The sequence below is a fragment of the Myiozetetes cayanensis genome, unplaced genomic scaffold (assembly GCF_022539395.1).
Source record: "Myiozetetes cayanensis isolate MyiCay16 unplaced genomic scaffold, myiCay2020 scf4, whole genome shotgun sequence".
Classification (NCBI taxonomy): domain Eukaryota; kingdom Metazoa; phylum Chordata; class Aves; order Passeriformes; family Tyrannidae; genus Myiozetetes; species Myiozetetes cayanensis.
The window spans coordinates 70035812-70054169 of NW_026087631.1; the positions used below are offsets into that span (position 1 = coordinate 70035812).

Below are 18358 nucleotides of genomic sequence, written 5' to 3' on the forward strand. Positions count from 1 at the left end.
GCTTAATAATTTTTTGGTTCATAATATTGTTATTAAGTGACTACACTGCGCAAGAACAGCTACAGATTGATCATTTGTGTTTGAAAATAATTCAGCTGGATGCTCTGATTAGGAATATTAAAAACAGAGAGGTCCAAGGACAGTTTGGATGGGGCTTGGAGCAACCGGGGATAGTGGAAGGTGTCCCTGCCTGTGGCAGGGGCTGGGCCTGGATGAGCCTTAAGGTCTTTTGGCAAACCATTCTGTGATGATGCTCAGACACTGCTGGACACACCAGAGAGGCAGAAGGAACACAGCTGTGACTTACTTGGCGTGTTGCTGCAGCATGTTTAGGTCCGTACGCATGAGCTGAACTGCTTCCTTTTGACTCACTAGACTGGCAGAGGAAATAACTGGCACAGGGGCTTTCATTGTCTGGAGCGGGAGAGGGGGCTTGGGAGTATCAAACTTCTTCAAATTATTCAAGATCCTCTCTTTGGCTACAAAAAGAAAGTAGAATCAAGTTCTGTCAATTAGAAAAGTTCAGGGGAAGCTCAACAAAAGCATTCATTTTTTCGCATGAAACATTTTTAACAGCAGACAAGTATTTCTCAGGATTCCCCCTTTTAAAAAGGAAAAAAAAAAAATCACTCAAGTAATCTTCCCATTTTTCTCAAAGTCTATTTTACACAGCTAATTTTCATTACCAGCTCCTCCATCACAAACATTAGGATCAAAAGCCACACTGCTTTTCTCATTTCCCCCAACCAGTCCTTCCTCATATCACCCCATTTATTCTTCTCATCTGACAGAGGCTTCCAGATCCAGTCTAAGCAAAATTTACCTTCCTTTCCCTACAACTCATCCTCACCTTTTCTCTTGTCAACTCCAGTTCCTCCCCAGAGCACAGCCTCTCCCCAGGTCAGCCTTCTCCTCCTGCTGACCCACTCAGTTTCTTTGTCCAAACCTTGGCAATTCACCTATGAAACTATTCCAGTTTCCTTCTATTCCCTCCCTCCCCTTTTTTAATCAGTCACACAAAAAAATCCACTGTTTTGAGTTACAGTGGGTTTTACCTTTGCTTGCAGCTGTCTCTGTCTAAACTTGGGAAAAATTCAGCCTGTATGGTACATGCTCTGTGCAGAGGAATTTTTGGGGAGCTCACCCACAAAGCTCTAGCTCTGCTCTGTGATGTGGCAAACTTGAAGCCAAAACCATCCATTAACCTCTTCATTAATAACATGCTTATCTCTTACCTGATAAAGGGTTGGTGAAATCTGCTTGCCCTGCAGGAACACAGGCTGTACGTGATTCAAGCTGAACCTGCAGCCAGAGATTTAGAGCTTCCTGAAACTCGTGGTGTATGAGTCCCACATTGACATACTCCATCCACAAATCCTGAACCACAAAAGAATTAAATTATCATTCCTGTTTTGGTCAGTACCATGCACTGAGCATCCATCCTAGCAGGTGGGGAACTAAAATAAGTGCATAAAAACAGACCCCGTGGTTTAAAGTCGTAAGAAATTTATTATTAAGGGGGAAAATTATCTAAACTGAAGAATTCTCATCACATATGCAGATAAACTACTGAAAAGTATTCATGACACATCGAGAAAAAATCTGACATGCAGTATAATTTCTGGCAAATAAGAGACAAAGAGTACTGATTATTAAAAATCTGTTCTTAAAAAGGGAACATGGGGACCAAGATAGTCTAAAACATCATGGCATAACTAACAGCAGCCAGGCTAAAAGAAGTTGCATTTCCAGCAGTCCCATACACTGGAGGAACAAAAACAAAGCAAGCATGAGGAAATGCCCTTCCAAAATCTCCCCTCTCACGGGTTGTTTAGTCTTGCAATTCTTTAGGTTTGGTGGACAGAATAAGACATACTTCCCACTCACAAACTTATATTTGAACCTGACAATTTACAGATTACCAACACGAGCAGGTTTTGGCTTCCAGTCCTTTGTTATTTAAAATTCCAACTTCAACAATTCTCTGACGTTACCTCAGAATGCAAATTACAGAACAGTGCAGAATAAGGACTGTTCTCACTAAGATACGCAAGGAATCTGCTTCTGAGCCCTCTTTCAAACATAAAGGAAGGCAGTTTGCTGCATGTGCGTTAAGGACTAGTGACACCAAGTCTCTCACTGATTTCAAGGACTCATTTTAACAAGTGAACTTTGGATCCCAGAGTTTCAGCGATACTAGCACCTCACCTGTTGATTCTGCATGATTTTAGCAAGTCTGTGTACATCAAACTGCTTTGGTAAAGAGGGAATGTATGTGTCTCCTTTCTGGAAACTCTCTTCTTCCAACCACAAAACTAAAACATTACAAAGCCTGAGGGAAAAAAAGAGAAAAGAAGGGAAAAAATATATCAGTGTGAACTCTGATTGTTTTGGGGTTCAGAAATAAGGCAGCAAGTAAGGCTACAAGGTGATGTGGCTCAAAACTTGAGGTTTCAGGTGCTTTTTAAGTAGTTTGCTGTCAGTTCAAATACCACCAGTGAAATGAACCTACTCAGAAAAATATAAAGAGCAATTAACAAAGAGTAACAGGACAAATTCTGAAAAGGAAAACATTTATTCCAATTAGCATAAGACCCAGGATTGGAATAGTCTCTTATGTCAGGGAATCTCACCACCACCCTACTCAAGAGACCACAGGAAAAAACAGAGTACATGTAAGTTTGCCTGCTCACCCCATGACTCCTCCAGACTGCCTGCTCCAAAAGGCCACAGTCTGAGCTGAGTCACATTCTTCAATATTTTTTTTTTAGAGTCTCATTCATGGCCAGGTTATTCTAATTTCCTCCTCTGCTAATAGTGTACTTTTACATAAATACACCTATTTCTTTGGCTGTCATCGTTCCACTGAGTGGTACCTTTTTTCTAAGCATACCATCCAAGCCTTCCTGACAAGGAAGCTCTAAAATGGCATTAAATCTTCACACTCTGGTATTAAGTATCACTAGCAAACTCCTGTTCCCTAGATCAGTGTCACTGGTGAAAAAATGGAACTAGTTTAGTTCCAAGAAATCAGCCCTTACAAACCCTACCAATAATTCCCCTCCTGTCAAGGAAACTAGACAGGTCATTAAACTTCCTGAGCCTAAGATTTACTTGGGTGTAGAGCAGTCTGGATTTATGTTGGAGTGGGGAACTTCTCTGAAACGAAAGACTGAAAATATTAATCAAGTTACACCCAGTGAGCATCTCTGGGCTATTTTTCACAAAGGACCAAGTAGGATTTATGATCTCCCTTGTTTGTTGGCACAGTACCTGCTGACTGCTGAGGGGAGCACCCCACGGGAGCTCAGATTCCATACACCCAAAGCCCCTGAACAAGGGACTCTTTCCAAATAATCCTTTCACCTGGGTTCTGGGACTATTCAAATACTGTCATACTGCAAAACACTTCTTAGGGAGGACTTCTTAGACCAAAAGTCTCTGTGTTACAGAACCACTGACTTCTGAACAGCAAAGCTGCAGTTTTAGTGTGCCTGAGGCATCTCTTAGAAGTTACCATCCCTTACAAAAGTGAGGGATCAGCAGGTGAGTGGCAGTGAGTGACTGTACCCCTTTCCTTAGCCTACTCCAAGACAAAAAGAGAGCCTTGTGCCAAGGCTTTGGTTAAGCAAAAGGTTACCATTTTTCAGGTGGCAAAGCTCACCTTCAGCTCACTAACCAAGCAAACTGCACAAAGTGAACCATGTGCTCAAGTCCCCAGTAAATCCTGATGAAATCATCTTTTCCAGACATAAATTTAAGCCCTTGTCTGTGACAAACAGATATATACACACCAAGTAGCATCTTACATTTACAGCTAGTGATGCACATGCAGGTACGCCTAAACAATAATGATTTTACCAGCACAGGGATACCACTCATCAAAAAGCAAAGCTTCTCCCCTAAGGGGAGGCCAACAACTATATCAACAATGTTTTATTTTTAGGAGTAAAATCAGCCCCCTCTCCAACAAAACACATTGTCCCAACGGAGGAACTGATCTGACCACAGCTCGGGGACATGGGTTAGTGGTGGCCTTGGCAGTGCTGGGTTAATGGATGGCCTTGATGACAAGTGCCTGCAGCACATCTTAAGGTCACATCCCTTCATGTCTCCCACAGCTACAACTGTGCCGTAGTAGTTACTTGGGCATTTGCATAGAATAAGATGGAACTGGGAAGGCTTTTTTTTTACCTGACAAGCTCCTTATGCAGCGCAGGTGAAGTCAGGTACGCAGGTGAGCAGCTGGCCTTCTCTGGTGACCTGTCAGTGCCCTCAGCAGGGCTCTCCACCCTCAGTGCTTTGCTGGCAGCGTGGTGGAAGTCTGCCACCTCTATCAGCCGCTGCTTCATCTCCTTCAGCAAGTTCACGTGAGCTGCACTCTGGAAAAAATGCCTCCCAATGCAGCCATCTACAGGTAGCCTAGAAAACCAACCAAAACAAGCACAGCTAAGTCTGGCTGCAAGCGCCAAATCAGCACCTCCGCTTGCTGATGTGCAGGAGCAGGTCTGGCTCACCCGTACTGTGGTCCCGGTCGGTGAAGGTACAGGAGGAAGAATTTCTGCCAGATCAGTGGCATGAGAGGGTGATCTGCCGGGGTAGCAAGGGCCTGGTGAGCCCAGCGGTAGATCATGAGCCTCTGAAGGGAAGGGACGATGGGCAGCTTCAGCTGGTCCTGGGCTTTCTGCAGAAACAACACTTTCAGGCAGGTGTTCTGCTGTAACAGGCTGTCACAGGTTAATTTAGCAGAGTAGCACAGCATGTACACTCGGTAATTACGGAGGAGAAAACTTTGGGAACAGTCACACATCTGTTCCAGGTCTTGAAGGATGACCTGCCCAGCCCACAGCTATGCTGGAGAGCAGAGCTACACCTCTAATGCTCAAAAAAAAAATAGTATGATGGCTCTGATGCACGGCCAACATATGGTCCATTGGTGTTAATTACACCTAATTACTGTTCTTCCTCACAAAGGTAGATGCTCCTGGTTTAGACTTCCAGTATGCTACTTCCATCTTTTTCCAGCCTACATTCCACATAGCTCTAGTGAAAATTCAAAATGTAAAGTAAAACTAACGTGAAGAAAGAATTCAGAAGGAAAAGCAGAACAAAGGGAAAGCAACATCTGAGTAGCACCACCCCCTATCAGCAACACCACAGACCCACTAAATCATTGAACAGTCCCCCACCAAGCCCCCCTGGACTGTGCCTGATGCAGGGGAATGCAAGGCTTTTCCCCAGTTCCCAAATCTCAGAGCAGACCCCAGTACTACCTCATCCCCTCCACCACACCTTGGGAACCCTCAGCATCCTTTTTGCCACACACTACCCACATTCTATTTGGCTAAATCAAGACATGCAAGCCGAAGGACAAATGTTTTCCAGACTAGTTTTCAAGGATGCAAGACATGCACCAGCCTGGACACGGCCCAGGCAAACCTGTTTTCATGGGGCTTCACTAAAACACACTGAAACAGCTGAGACGAAGGATGGGCCAAAAGTCACACTTTGAGACTGGACAGCTTTGCTTTCCACATGCTTTGCTCCAGAATCTCTAATTTGAATCGGGTCAAAGAACGTGGAAAATGCTTGCAACGTGGCCCAGAGCACACCTGATTAAGTGCCTTGATAAGGGAGAGACCTAAACAGTTCTGAAAGCCTTGGAAAATAATTCAGAAAATAGAGAAAAGTAAAGGTAAAATTCAGATCATCTGAGAAATCATGTGTTTGAAATGTAGACCTTTTTTCCCACCTGAAAAATAAGCACTCCCCACCCCAGTGGTATAGAGTAAATCCATGAGGCACTCAGATGACCCAGAAAGTCATGCAAGAGCACAAATTAGTGAGTGAAGTCTGAAATTTTCTGTATTATTTGCACGGTAGCTTTTAAACGTAAAAGAGCTCAAATGTACTCAAAGTGTAAAAGAAAACTTCCCTGGGGTATATTTTGTCCTGTAAAGCCAGATAAAGCACTATTTATTCTTTTATCCTGGTAAGAAAAAGCACATAAGACAAATCTAAATGATACAAGGGAACACTTTTCTCTCTAATAAAAAGGGATGAACGGTTTTCTCACCTTCAAAGCTTGATCAGGAGTTAAAGCATTAATAACCAGCTCCCCCTCCACAACTCTGCGAAGCTGTGAATCTTCCTCAAATATTGACTCCATATTTAACACCATCCATGAAAACCAGACCTGGACAACACAGAAATAACAGAAAAATTGATAACAAAATAGTAGGGGTAGGATCAGGAAGCTTGCTGCTTTCTTAAGAGAAGTATGTCTTTGACAGATTCCCATTACAAAGCTGGAAAAAGCAGTATCACATCTCACGAAGAAAACCAGTTTCCTCTTTATCCTCACATTCAAACTTCCCCTCTGTATTTTGTACTATCTTGGGAACGAAAGGGAAAAGGAGGGACAACAGACAGAATTATCCTGAGAGTTCTGGAGGAAACAAACTTCTCAAACTCAGTAAAATAAGATCTCCTCTCTCCCACCTGCACTACACATTTGTGGTACTGCAGGGTTTTCTTCCTTTTTGCTTGAACAAGGAACTCAGGTAGAGAGAAAGCAATTAAAATTCAAAATATTTATCAGATAAAGACTGATCTAATAGAAAAGTCAGGCTTTACGTATTTTCTCTTATTAAATAGATCAAGAGCAATTGAAGATTAGAAAGAAAACTTAACTATTAAATCCTATCATGTGAATTCTTGGACACAGATTAGACAGACTCTCTCACTGGAAAATGTCCATGTTCCCTTTTGTGTAATAAACCCTCAGAATTCTCTTATGCTAAACTGGGATTTTATCACAAGAAAACGAAAAAAGAAAATCAAAATCGCTCTGGGATAGGAAGAAAAAGGGAACAAGAAAAAAAATCTGCAAAAACCCACAAAAGCAGGGAAAAAAAGAGCCCCCAAGACACCTGTACGCTGCTTATCCCAGGGCAGTTCACACAACACCATCACTTACCTGAGAGGGATTGGCATTGCCCTCCACGAAGGATGGTGTCACATTGCCTGCCACGATCCAGCTAACAACAGAAGACAGCAGACTTTTGTCACAGTGATAGCCCAAAGCATTCTGCACAGAAACAGAAAACATTTGGGTTTTTCTTTGTAAGAAGCAGTACGATTTAGAAGCTTTAGGTAGTTCAATTTAGAAGATTTAGGTATGTCACTCTACCTTCGTCCAGGTTCCTTTCTGACTCATATTGCTACTTTCCCACCTTAGCTCAGTCAAGCACCACTGAAATGCCTGCTTGTACTTCATTTCTTTTTTCAGTGAAAACATCCTGTTTCACTGAACAGTGCCTGTTTTATTCTGGAGAGGAAGCCCCATTTTTGTTCTAAACACACTACTGAACATATGGAATACGAAGAACACAAACTATGACAGAACTCATGTGAATGAAAACTGTGTTACAGGTCGGTTTTAATAACTACTATCAAAATATCAGACGTTTCACTGATTTTGACCCACTCAGAAGCAAATCAAATAACCTCTGCATCACTTATGTCAGATTGTCCAGAGAAGTTGTGGCTGCCCCATCCCTGGAAGTGTCCAAGGCCAGGCTGGACAGGGCTTGGAGCAACCTGGTCTAGCTGAAGGTGTCCCTGCCCATAGCAGGATCCTGACTGTTCCTGTAGCACCTCAGGAAAACACATTCACATCAAAGCCAGAGTGAGCAACAAACAAAGTGACCATTCACTCAACAGCCACACCAATGCACCACTACTATTTATTACCTTGTGCTGTTGGTAAAGCAGCTTTTGCACACAGTCCTCTTGGCCGTACTGAAAAGCAGCTTTACACAAGCCATCCAGCAAGCAGAGTGTTGCCCTGTCCCTGTGCCACAGCTGCTGGCTGGTGAGGACCTGGACCCAGAACTCCAGTACTGCAGCTGGCCCCACTCCATTTGGCCGGTCGCTTGAAAAAATGTGAGTCTGCCAAATAAAAGCGTAAAATCAGTCAGCAGATTGCGGCGTCGATTTAAGGTTAAGCATCTATTGAGGAACTGTTTAACTTGCTGTGGGGGCATCTATTTCCGAAGTGTCACGTGCTGTTCCTGTAAAAGGACTTCCCAGAGTAGGTCTATTTCCCTTACTCTACTCTAATTGTTAGATGACCTTGCCCCTTGACCTCTCTGCACTTAGAAAAACACTACTGTTCCCTCACACAGCAACATTTTTATCATCCCAAAATGAATCCCCAAACGAACAGCCAAAAGCAAAGCTTTCAAACAGTATTACACTTGCTGCATTCCTCAAAAACACAAATAAGACAGTAGCGCTTGCATATTATATTTCCTTTTTTTTAGGCAGTTTTGGCCTGGTATTAAATTTAAGTAATTAAATTTTCCAAGAAGTCTGGAAGGGAAACGTTGTTATGTCCAATACCACATGCACTGCCAGATTTAGGCAAGTTTAAGCAGAAGCATTTCAGGAAGCCAAACCCAAGTATTTAATGCCTGATGCAGGGCATTCCCTGGCTGCACAGTTGCCAAATTCTTATCCTTTCCAACCTTAAACACCGACTTGGTCAAAACAGCCTGGTTTTAAATACTCTCAGCCCCTCTTTTTTTTTAAATAATCTTCTTACCTGTATCATACTACTGAGCAGCTTAATGTTTTCTCCGTAGTTCACACCTGTCAAGTGCTGTGTCACTTTATGGGTAACCTGCTGGGTAACTCCTTGAGGGACTCCACTGTCCAGATGAAGGAACAGTTTGATGTAAGTTAAAAACCTAGGGATGTCAACAAATGAAATTAACTCTAAAATACCTTCTACTACATAACAAACAGGAAAGCTGCATCTAAGGAATTTAAAACCAGCTCAACTCCACTGCTGACAGATATATCCAAGGCTCTGGCTCACAACCACAATGCAGATTTATCTGCTCCATTTTAGCCATATAATGGGCACAGTATGAACATTTCATGGCAGACTGTAATTCAAGGCAGCTGATGAGGACTAAATACAGTTCTTGATCTACATCAGCACTCAAATCTAGCCCAGGAGTTGTTTGGGAGACTGTCAAGTGGTCCAAGACAAAGGCACCTCAGCAACTACGTTACAAACTGACCAGGACAGACATCTGAAGTACAGCGCTTGACACACTGTGTCCCTACTGATACTGCCTGCTGGTCTTTCTCACTCATCTAACACCACAGCTCCTCGAAACACAGCTGTCTGAAGAACACTTCTGTGGCACAGCAGCAGCATCAGTGACAGCTGTGCATGTGGTGTCAGCAGGACACACTCCTACAACTACTTCCCTCAACCACAGTCAATGCCAAAAAGTTACTCAGCACAGAAACCAGATGTGCTTCCACCATCACATTCTCGCTGGATGCAAAACCCTGCGTGAAGCCACGCAAATTTAACAGGTAAGATTAACTTTCCTCGCAATTATCACAAAGGAAGCAAATAAATATATAAAATAAATACATAAATAAGCATAGCATGAACACAAAATGCTTACTGTTCATTCTTCAGGAGGTAATACTGGCAAGAGTAAAACAAGGGTAAAATTTTATCCAGCACGTGCACTACTGTTCTCAGATGTCCAGACTGGACGAGTACACCCAAAAGAGGGATCCCTTCAGCACAGAACTTCTCAATGCTGTCAAAAAAAAAAAGTATATAATTAAGAAAAACACAATGACTATCAGTAGAAAGGAAGACTGGGTGTTGATTTAGTCTTTATAAACTGAGATGTAAATACATTCATAACTTCACTCTTCATCTTTGAAAACCCAAACAGCTAAATCCAGAGCCTTTTATTCAGCTATAGGAATCACTCAATTCCTGACAGACTAGGTAAGCATTTCCTGCCCTTCTGTGGATTTGTGTCCCATCTTCCGAAAATTCCCGGAGATGCGGGTCTTCATCCATCTATCAGTTTAAAACTTGGTGGTGTTCCCTTACCTAACCAACTTGCCTCCCTGTTCGGGCAAAAGAAGAGCCCACAAAGGGAGTTTCAACATGTTCTGGCTTTGACATCTCCTCAGTTTGGATGATGCTCTGCACATCTTTCTTCACTATTTATAAGTGGACCTCAGAGGGTTTCCTTACAGTAGGTACTCAGGTGGTTGCAGCCAGACGAGATGAATTCTACTCTTAGTGTCCAGAAAACTCAGTAGCAGCAACTTTTTTGGTGCATTGCATCAAGTTTTGCCAACTGAGAAAAGCTGCACATTGGAAAAAGATGTAAAACGTGAATCCTGAGGTCTACTCTGAGGTCATGAAAATGAAATACTGTATTAAGTCACAACCACACAGTACAGCGCTTTGTTTCTTCTGCTCCTAAGCGTAACTGCCCTTGAGTTTTATCATGTGATTAATAATTGTGGTAATTTTTATACAGGAGAAGGATATCAAATGATTTTTTGCAAGGTCAAACAGAGAAGGTGCAGGGGGACAAACTAAAGAGGTTCTTTGGTTTTTTATTTCATGCTGGAAAAATTGCCACCCTCAACCAGAACAACTCCATATCAGCCTCAAATTAATCCAGTGCTTTGAAGTATCTATAATGGCATAATCTTATTATCAAGCCACGGCTTGGAGAAGGAGAAAAAAGCTCAGTTTCTCTTGAAAGAGTAACATAATATTATACACAGAAAACGAGTTGGTGAAAATTTTCAATAACAGATAATTAGAGATCACAGATTCAGGGAAAACAGAGCTGGTAAAGACTAATTAAACTTTGTGCATCTCTGTACTGTTATCAACCAGTATATTTGATTATGCCCAAAAGCCTTACCAACAAATGAGCTGAAAGCACTGGTTAAGACTGTGTTGAAACTGAGTCAGGGTTATGAGGTTCAGTTTCAAGGTTAAAAAGCTCTTTATTTCAGTAAGTGTGGTTAAAAGTTACTCCTGTCCAGAGAAATCATGCTAACCCCACAGTTTCAGTACTATTTCTAATGACTATTTTCACCTTAACATGCAGAAGGCAAAAAATACTATTAGCGAAATAAAGGAGCTACTGCGTTGTTTGAAAGAATTCAGGAAGAATTCCTTCACAGAAAGGGCTGGCAGGCATTGGAATGAACTGACCAGGGAGGTGGTGGAACTGTAGTCACAGAATCACAGAATAATCAGGGTTGGAAGGGGCCTCTGGAAATCATCTAGTCCAACCCCCCTGCAAAGGTAGGGTCACTTGGAACAGGACACAGGAATGCATCCAGATGGATGTCTCCAGAGAGGGAGACTCCATGACCTCCCTGGGCAGCTGTTCCAGTGCTCTGCTACCCTCAATATAAAGAAACTCTTCCTCACATTGAGGTGAAACTTCTTGTATTGTGGATTACGGCAATTGCTCCTCTTCCTATTGCTGGGCACCACTGAACAGAGTCTGGCACCATCCTCTGACACCCACCTCTGAGATGTTTATGTGCATTAATGAGATCCCCTCTCAGTCTTCTTTAGGCTGAACAAGCCCAGCTCCCACAGTGTCTCCTCATAAGAGTCCTTTTTTGATTCAGACAGGCACAAAGAACTTTAACAACCCTCGGCTCGCCATCAGGGAGGTTGCTCAGCCACTGGGGCCACCCATCCAAGGCAAACACACATGGGAAGCAGTTACCTGTGCCCCAGGGCGGTCATGGCCAGTGCCAGGTAGCAGCCTATGGGGATGTTTGCCTTCACAGCCTTGAGCAGGGGGTGCAGCGTGACCGACTCGGCCGTGTCGAGCGCGCTGTCGCACACGGGCACGGGCGGCCCGCCCTGCGGCACCCCGCGGTCGTTCCTGTGCAGCTTCAGCCTCAGAATCAAACTCCAAGCCCACTGGTTGAAGGAAGTCTCCGGTGTTTCCCCGTACCGAACGATGCTGGCTAAGTAGGAGACCTGGGACAGAGGAGCAGGAGCAGAAATGAGAGGGAGCGCAGCCCTAATAACAAAGCACTGGGGCTCCAGTCTGGGACCTGGGGTAGCTTGGATGGGCCTGCTCTTCTGTCACAACACCGTGACACAGGGGCTGGCACGTGGTGATCTCTGGGGTCCCTTCCAACCCAAACCTTCTGTGATTCTACCATCAGACCAGCAGCAGTTATTCTTTAGACGCACCATGTAGTTTATCTAAACACTCCATTCCAACTGCCTTGATTTCCACCTCCTCTCCCTACCCCTCCCATCCTTTTTAGTAAAGGCTGTCAACTTAACACTGTTCGCCCAGATTTTTCCAAGCCAGATGTGGATCTTGGATTGAATTTTGATTTTTTACTAATGAAAAGAGAAGGCCACGCAACAACCTGCCGCAGTGTTTACAACGTTTAAGACTGCCAGTGAAAGGAAACAGAAAAATAAATGCAAAAAAGTAGCAAGTGTCAAACACACACACCCCCCCCCCAAAACTAAAACCTGGCAGCCTCTCCTTAGAAAGAAGTCTGTAATGTAGACAGGTAGAGTCTGTGCCACGTACATGTGTCCATGGTCATGAAAATTCTGTTTAGATCAGAAAGAACTATAAATCTTGGGAAAAACAAAATATTGTACATGCTCTGACAGAGTAGAGTAAATTGCTCTCAGAACAAGGGTACAAAAACCTAAGCACTATTTTCTCTCTAATTCCAGTTACAAGCTCAGGCAAGTCAGGACAGATTCCCCAGTACAAGTGGCAGCTGAGGCTGAAATAGGCTTAAAATAGAGAACTCCTCTAGCTGGCACAAGACAATGAACCATGGCCAAGTAGTGCAGAGGGGCAAGTCAGAAAAGAGCAGAGACAACAAGGAACGTGAAGAGTGTGGGAAGAAAACACGGGAGGAAAAATCACATGGGAGGTGGAAACACTGTAAAAGAAATACTGAGAAGACCAGGTACAAGACAAGACAAAGACAATTTAGCACAAGGCTAAAAGCTCTGAATAAATAAATAGAAGTATCTTGGATTGAATAATGAAAATTGGGATTTTTTTAACCCTGATCTTTCTATCCTTCCATTCCCCTTCTGTAACTTGGAGCTATCCCTCCCTCAGTGACCAATGTGCTGTAAAATCAACGTAACAGACATTTGTGGGGTGTTCAGGTCACACAGCACTGACTGAAAAGCTCCTAAAGGGATTAACACCTGAGTCTTGAAATAAGGTAAGACTAAGAGCTGGAATCACAGGGAGGATGTCTCTTGTGCTCCAGGTTGTGACTATTCAACTACAGATCTACATGGGGGTGAAAACTAAAATATCTACTTCAAGAAACATGGGGAGAGAATATTTGCAAGGGCCTGGAGTGACAGGACAAGGAAAACGGCTTCATACTGACATGGGGCAGGGTTAGATGGGATATTGGGAGGAAATCCTTGGCTGTGAGGGTAGAGAGCCCTGGCACAGGCTGCCCAGAGAAGCTGTGGCTGCCCCATCCCTGGAAGTATCCAAGGCCAGGTTGGACGGGGTTTTGGAGCAAACTGGTCTAGTTCCTGCTCACAGTACAGATGATCTTTAAGGTCCCTTCCAACCCAACCGAAACCATTCTATGATTTTATGATTCTCATACAAATGTTCCACATAAGCCTAACAGCTGTTTTCAAACAGCTCTGTGGGTGCAGACAATACTGAACGTTGGTAGGTTATGGTATTCTAGCAGGATGAAGAAAGGGCATCTTTAAAAAAAAATAAAAGAAAGAAAACAAGGTCTTGACTTGCAGTTCTTCCTGTTTATCACCATCCATAAGCTAGTGCCTGTAATTCTGAAGAAGGGATACCTGTTTTATGCTTTCAGAAAGCAGCCCAGCATATGGTTTCTCAGAGAGATATTTCTGATACGCTTCCAGGACCATCAATGCAACTTCAGAATGGACAGCTGAATCCAGATGAAGAGTATCCTGCTAAACACAGAATCAGAACACAAAACTCTCTGTCCACTTAAAAGGTCTCTAGAACTGTATTGCTCAGTTGCACTACAGAGAAATAAATATTAAGCTCTTTCTGGCAGTTTAAATTAAATATTGCACCATGCAGGCAAAATCTTGCCCATAAGAAAAATTCAGCCCAACATTTAAGAATTCTGGGCTCACACAGGGCAATACATAGGTAGATTATTAAAAAAAAAAAAAATGTTGATCACAATCACTTTCCACGTGCATTTCATGAATTTATAGCAATTAATCCAAAAACCCCTAGATGCCATTTTAAATTAAGTAACACAGAAACTGGAATTCTTCCCTTTAAAAGCAAACCCAAACCACATCACCACCTTTTTTGTATGAAAACACAGAAATTCCTCTTATCAACTGCCACATTACAGAACTGTTTTTCTCCATATCAAAAGGCACAGACATGGTCCTGTCACTGCACAGCAAAGAACTCTGTTCATTTTCCCTACCTTTTCCCCTTTTATTCACATGTCATCAAGAAACAGGGAGAAAAAGTCAGTATTTTTATAAAGGCATCCACACAGCAAAGAGAAGAGTTCAGAATGACCAAATGCACAGGCTGCAATGCTAAAATGGATCACAGAACACAGACAACAAGATTTTTTCTCCCAATCTATTTCTGTTTCTCTCTGACATAGCATTCACCCTCTAGTGGATCCTGAACTGATGGAGCTCCTGGAGTAACCCAACACATGGACCAACTTCCAATCATTCAAATAGTGCTCAGGGTTCTGAAATTTTTCATTTCAAATCATTGGTTTTCTTGCATTGTGAAAGACATACTTGGATACCAGCAGGCAAACTACAGCCACACCAGTCTCCTACACACTTCTTGGAAGATTCCTCAATTTCTGCAGCCACAGGTATATCTTAATCATAAAAAATTGTCCTGCCAGCTGCTTTCTCTTGTTTACAGAGAGGAAACTCTCTCTTAAATGTCTCTTTTAATCTCAGTTACAAGAAAGCAGCATGAGCACAATGCTGTAAAATTACTGTGAAGTTTCCACCCTGTGCTGTTAAGTGCACTGACATTATATAAAGCCTGTAATTAACTGTTTTCTTGTTCATTTCTAACCCCAGGTTGTGTAAAGCTTTTGCTCTGAAAATCTGAGGAGTTTCAAGACTGTTTTCAATACATACCTGCTCCCCAAATCCCCAGTTCAGCCCTTCTAGGATAATGCAGGCAAGCTTGTTCTCCACTGCTGTCAGGCTGTAATTTAATAACCAGTCACGAATCAGCGCTATCTCGGATGCGGAAGGCTTCCACAGGTACAATGGCAGCTCTTTAAACAGGTACAAAGAGACCTTTGAGGACAGAAAACAAAAAAGGATAATCAGGACTCAACACCATAATCAGCATCATGCCCTTTCTGTCCTAAGGAGTGGCACGACCGAAAAAACCCCACAGACAGGTCTTTACACAGTCCATTCATGCCAGGACGTGTCTTGTGACACAGTCTGGTTATGGCCTCTGGTTTTAAGTGCTTTAAATGATGGACACTGTCACTTACCATCCCAACCTTCTCAATGGTCTCTCTGATTCGATCCAGCAGTATGGAAATAATCTGTGTGTGGATGCTGGCAATGGCTCCCAGGAGTTCTCGACCGACTTTGGAAAACGCCTCTCTTGTGGCAAGGCTAACATAGGACACCTGGGAGTATCAGCAGGAAGAAGTTACTGGGCTTGGCTGACCTTCACTGGCATTGAAATAAAACGTCTTTTGGGAAATACAGAACAAAATTGCTCTGGTAATTGGTGCACTAACATTACTGATAAATGCCAACATTAAACTGAAAATGACTGCCCCAGAAGACAAGGGAAGTACTATGTATCAGTGCCAAACACGAAGTCCAAAATTAAACACAGGACCAACAAAAAAAATTACAATCAAAATCTAGAGGCAACAACAAAAAAAAAAAAACACACCACACAAGCAAGTTCAGAGCTACAGGTTAGATCTGCACTAGAAAAATAAAACAATGCAAGAAAACCACCAAAAAAACAGAAACAAAAAACCACCAAAAAAACCCCAAACAAACAAAACACACCAAAAAACCACATAGACACAAAAAAAAACAACAAAAAAAACAAAACCAAAACAAACAAAACAAACAAAAAACAAAAACAAACACAACCAACACGTTTTGGATTTGTTTACATAAAAAGCTGTTCTTTTTCCCAGAAATAAAAAACAAATCCTTCAGGTTATTTTCATTCAGTGACAGATTACAAATCTCAGAAGCAGTACTTTCTTAGTTCCATGGAAGAATAAACAACAGAAGCCAAGAAAGTTCCACACCTTCCACTGTTAGAAACAGAAAGAGCACTTCCATCCTTCTCCTGAATGGACCAGTAACATTACCCACCTCATATATCTCCAGAACAATGATTTTGATAAAATCCTCATCAACATCGGCACGTTTGGTTTGTGCCATCTGAGCAAATGTGGTGAGCAGACAGATTTCTTCCGAGCAGTTCATTGACTGGAGATACTTTTCAAAATTTTCAAGGTGCTGTGGGTCTAGAAAAAAAAGTCAAGTGAAAGAAACATGATACAAGAAATGTTATAGGACGGATATCAACATTTATACACTTACTGACACTTCAGTCCTACAGAAGGAACCAGTGACAAAGGAATTATAATCACTGGAGTCTTGTAAATTAGTAGCCTCTCTTCAGGAGTGGCTGAAATTCAATTTTTAATATCATTTTAACTATGCCATGTCCATCATCCACAGGGAGAACTGCTTGAATCTTTCTGCTTTTTAAAAACAGGATCACAGTTTTGGCTTCCATTACATACCGGAGCAGTTAATTCCACAGATTAACCCAAATAATATTAAAGGATTCTAGTTTTCATCAGGACACAGCCATGAGAAGATTAAAACTCAGTCCATCCAAGCACAGCAGAGAGATTTTGATCAAGTTGAGAGAGACTGCCCATTTCACATCCCACGATCCCAAGCAGCAGTTAAACTGGGGGGGACCATCCTATGCTGATTACAAACAGAAATACTGCAAGTATCTTACCCTGGGCTTAGATTAGGCCTAAGAGTTACAAGGAAAGGCCAGACTCAATCTCTCAAATTCAACACAAGAAAAAATAGTGCATGTACTTCTTTGGAACATATCTCTGAGAACAGAGAACTGAAGCTGCACAGGAAGGAAGGCTAAGAGATGCTCTCATTCAAATTTAGGACAGGTTTCCTCTTTAAACCCAACAGCAAGATGGTGACAAACACAAATAAATATTCCATTCCTAAGGGTGGGGGACACCAGGAAGGTAAGCGTACAAGGAGACCTCCACGGGGCTTTTAAATAATTTAAAATTAAATAATATTAAATTTTTTTTTTTTATAAAATAATTTTAGATTAAAATGACCTATAACTAAATAGAATCTCTGCAGCAAAGCAAGGACTGAAAGCAGCACTTGGGCTGCAAAAAGGTTTGGAGAGTGGTCTGCCTCCCCTGAAGCACAACAGTGTGCCAGTAAGCACTTTTTACAGTGATTTTACCACAGCAGTGGCATACACAGAAAAAGCATTCATTGTGGCACTCAGCTACCCAACCTGCACAGGCACGTGCTCAGCGGGCTTGTGATTAAACTCTTGCACTTGGGTTACAGTCTATGTTAAGGGCTTTCAAGAATTTTGCAACTGTCCTACAACCTGAGAAGGTCAGGCTTGTACAGGCAAAGCACCTCATGAACAGCAGGCCGGAGGATTGTGCAATTTAAGAAACGTTTTTTCCATACAGTAGGATAAACTATGCTCCTGGCAGATACAGCAGACATAGAGGGGATGTCTCATCCATCAGCCCCCCCTTTCCTAATGTTATATTTAATCCTTATGGCAGAAGTTATAGAGAATTGTGTTCTCTTATTGTTAGCAGGTTTTTTAGGGTAATGCAGAAGGACATTAAGAAATGACCATGCCATCACTGTATCCAAAGGCATAGCACAGTGACCCACAGCGTGGGGAAGGCGTTGCCTGTGGGCTCCTCAAAACCACACCAAGCCACCGCCTGAGACTGAAGGATGGGGACAAGGAGTAAGGCCAGAAGAGACCCTCCACTTAAACCCTGTCACCTCACAGTGGAGCCACAACATTTTCACCATGCACTTGCCAACAGAGCCAATTCTCTTCCTCAGGCCACACTACAGCTCAAGTTCACAAGACACCCTAAAAATCAGTGGCTCTTCAAATCTTGCTACTGGCAGTAAGGAAACTGACCAGGAATGGAATCCCACAATGCTAGAAGGGTCTGGCTTAGAAGAGACCTTAAGGATCACCTCATTCCAACCCCCTGCCGTTGGCACGGATGCCACTCACTGGAACAGGTTGCCCAGGTCCCCATTTAAGCAGCCTTTGAACACTTCCAGGGATGGGGCAGCCAAAACCTCTCTGAGGTTGTGTTGTTCAGCAGGTCCTCACTGTCATTTGCAATGGAAGCAAAGACAAAACCCTACACTTATAAAACT

The 18358-nt window shown here is 42.7% G+C and overlaps 1 protein-coding gene across 1 annotated transcript in view; it reads right to left on the reverse strand.

Annotated features, from left to right (window-relative positions):
• The window catches only part of EPG5 (ectopic P-granules 5 autophagy tethering factor), a 50545-nt gene that overhangs the window by 21158 nt on the left and 11029 nt on the right, over window positions 1-18358 (reverse strand). The window contains exons 11-25 of the mRNA XM_050330010.1: window positions 16244-16398; window positions 15388-15528; window positions 15017-15181; window positions 13706-13825; window positions 11598-11857; window positions 9492-9632; window positions 8609-8753; window positions 7756-7953; window positions 6980-7090; window positions 6077-6196; window positions 4518-4684; window positions 4195-4422; window positions 2209-2332; window positions 1236-1377; window positions 308-479 (exon numbers count right to left, since the gene is read on the reverse strand). Coding sequence (XP_050185967.1) covers window positions 308-479; window positions 1236-1377; window positions 2209-2332; window positions 4195-4422; window positions 4518-4684; window positions 6077-6196; window positions 6980-7090; window positions 7756-7953; window positions 8609-8753; window positions 9492-9632; window positions 11598-11857; window positions 13706-13825; window positions 15017-15181; window positions 15388-15528; window positions 16244-16398 — 2389 coding nt within the window. The remainder of the gene's footprint in view (window positions 1-307; window positions 480-1235; window positions 1378-2208; window positions 2333-4194; window positions 4423-4517; window positions 4685-6076; window positions 6197-6979; window positions 7091-7755; window positions 7954-8608; window positions 8754-9491; window positions 9633-11597; window positions 11858-13705; window positions 13826-15016; window positions 15182-15387; window positions 15529-16243; window positions 16399-18358) is intronic.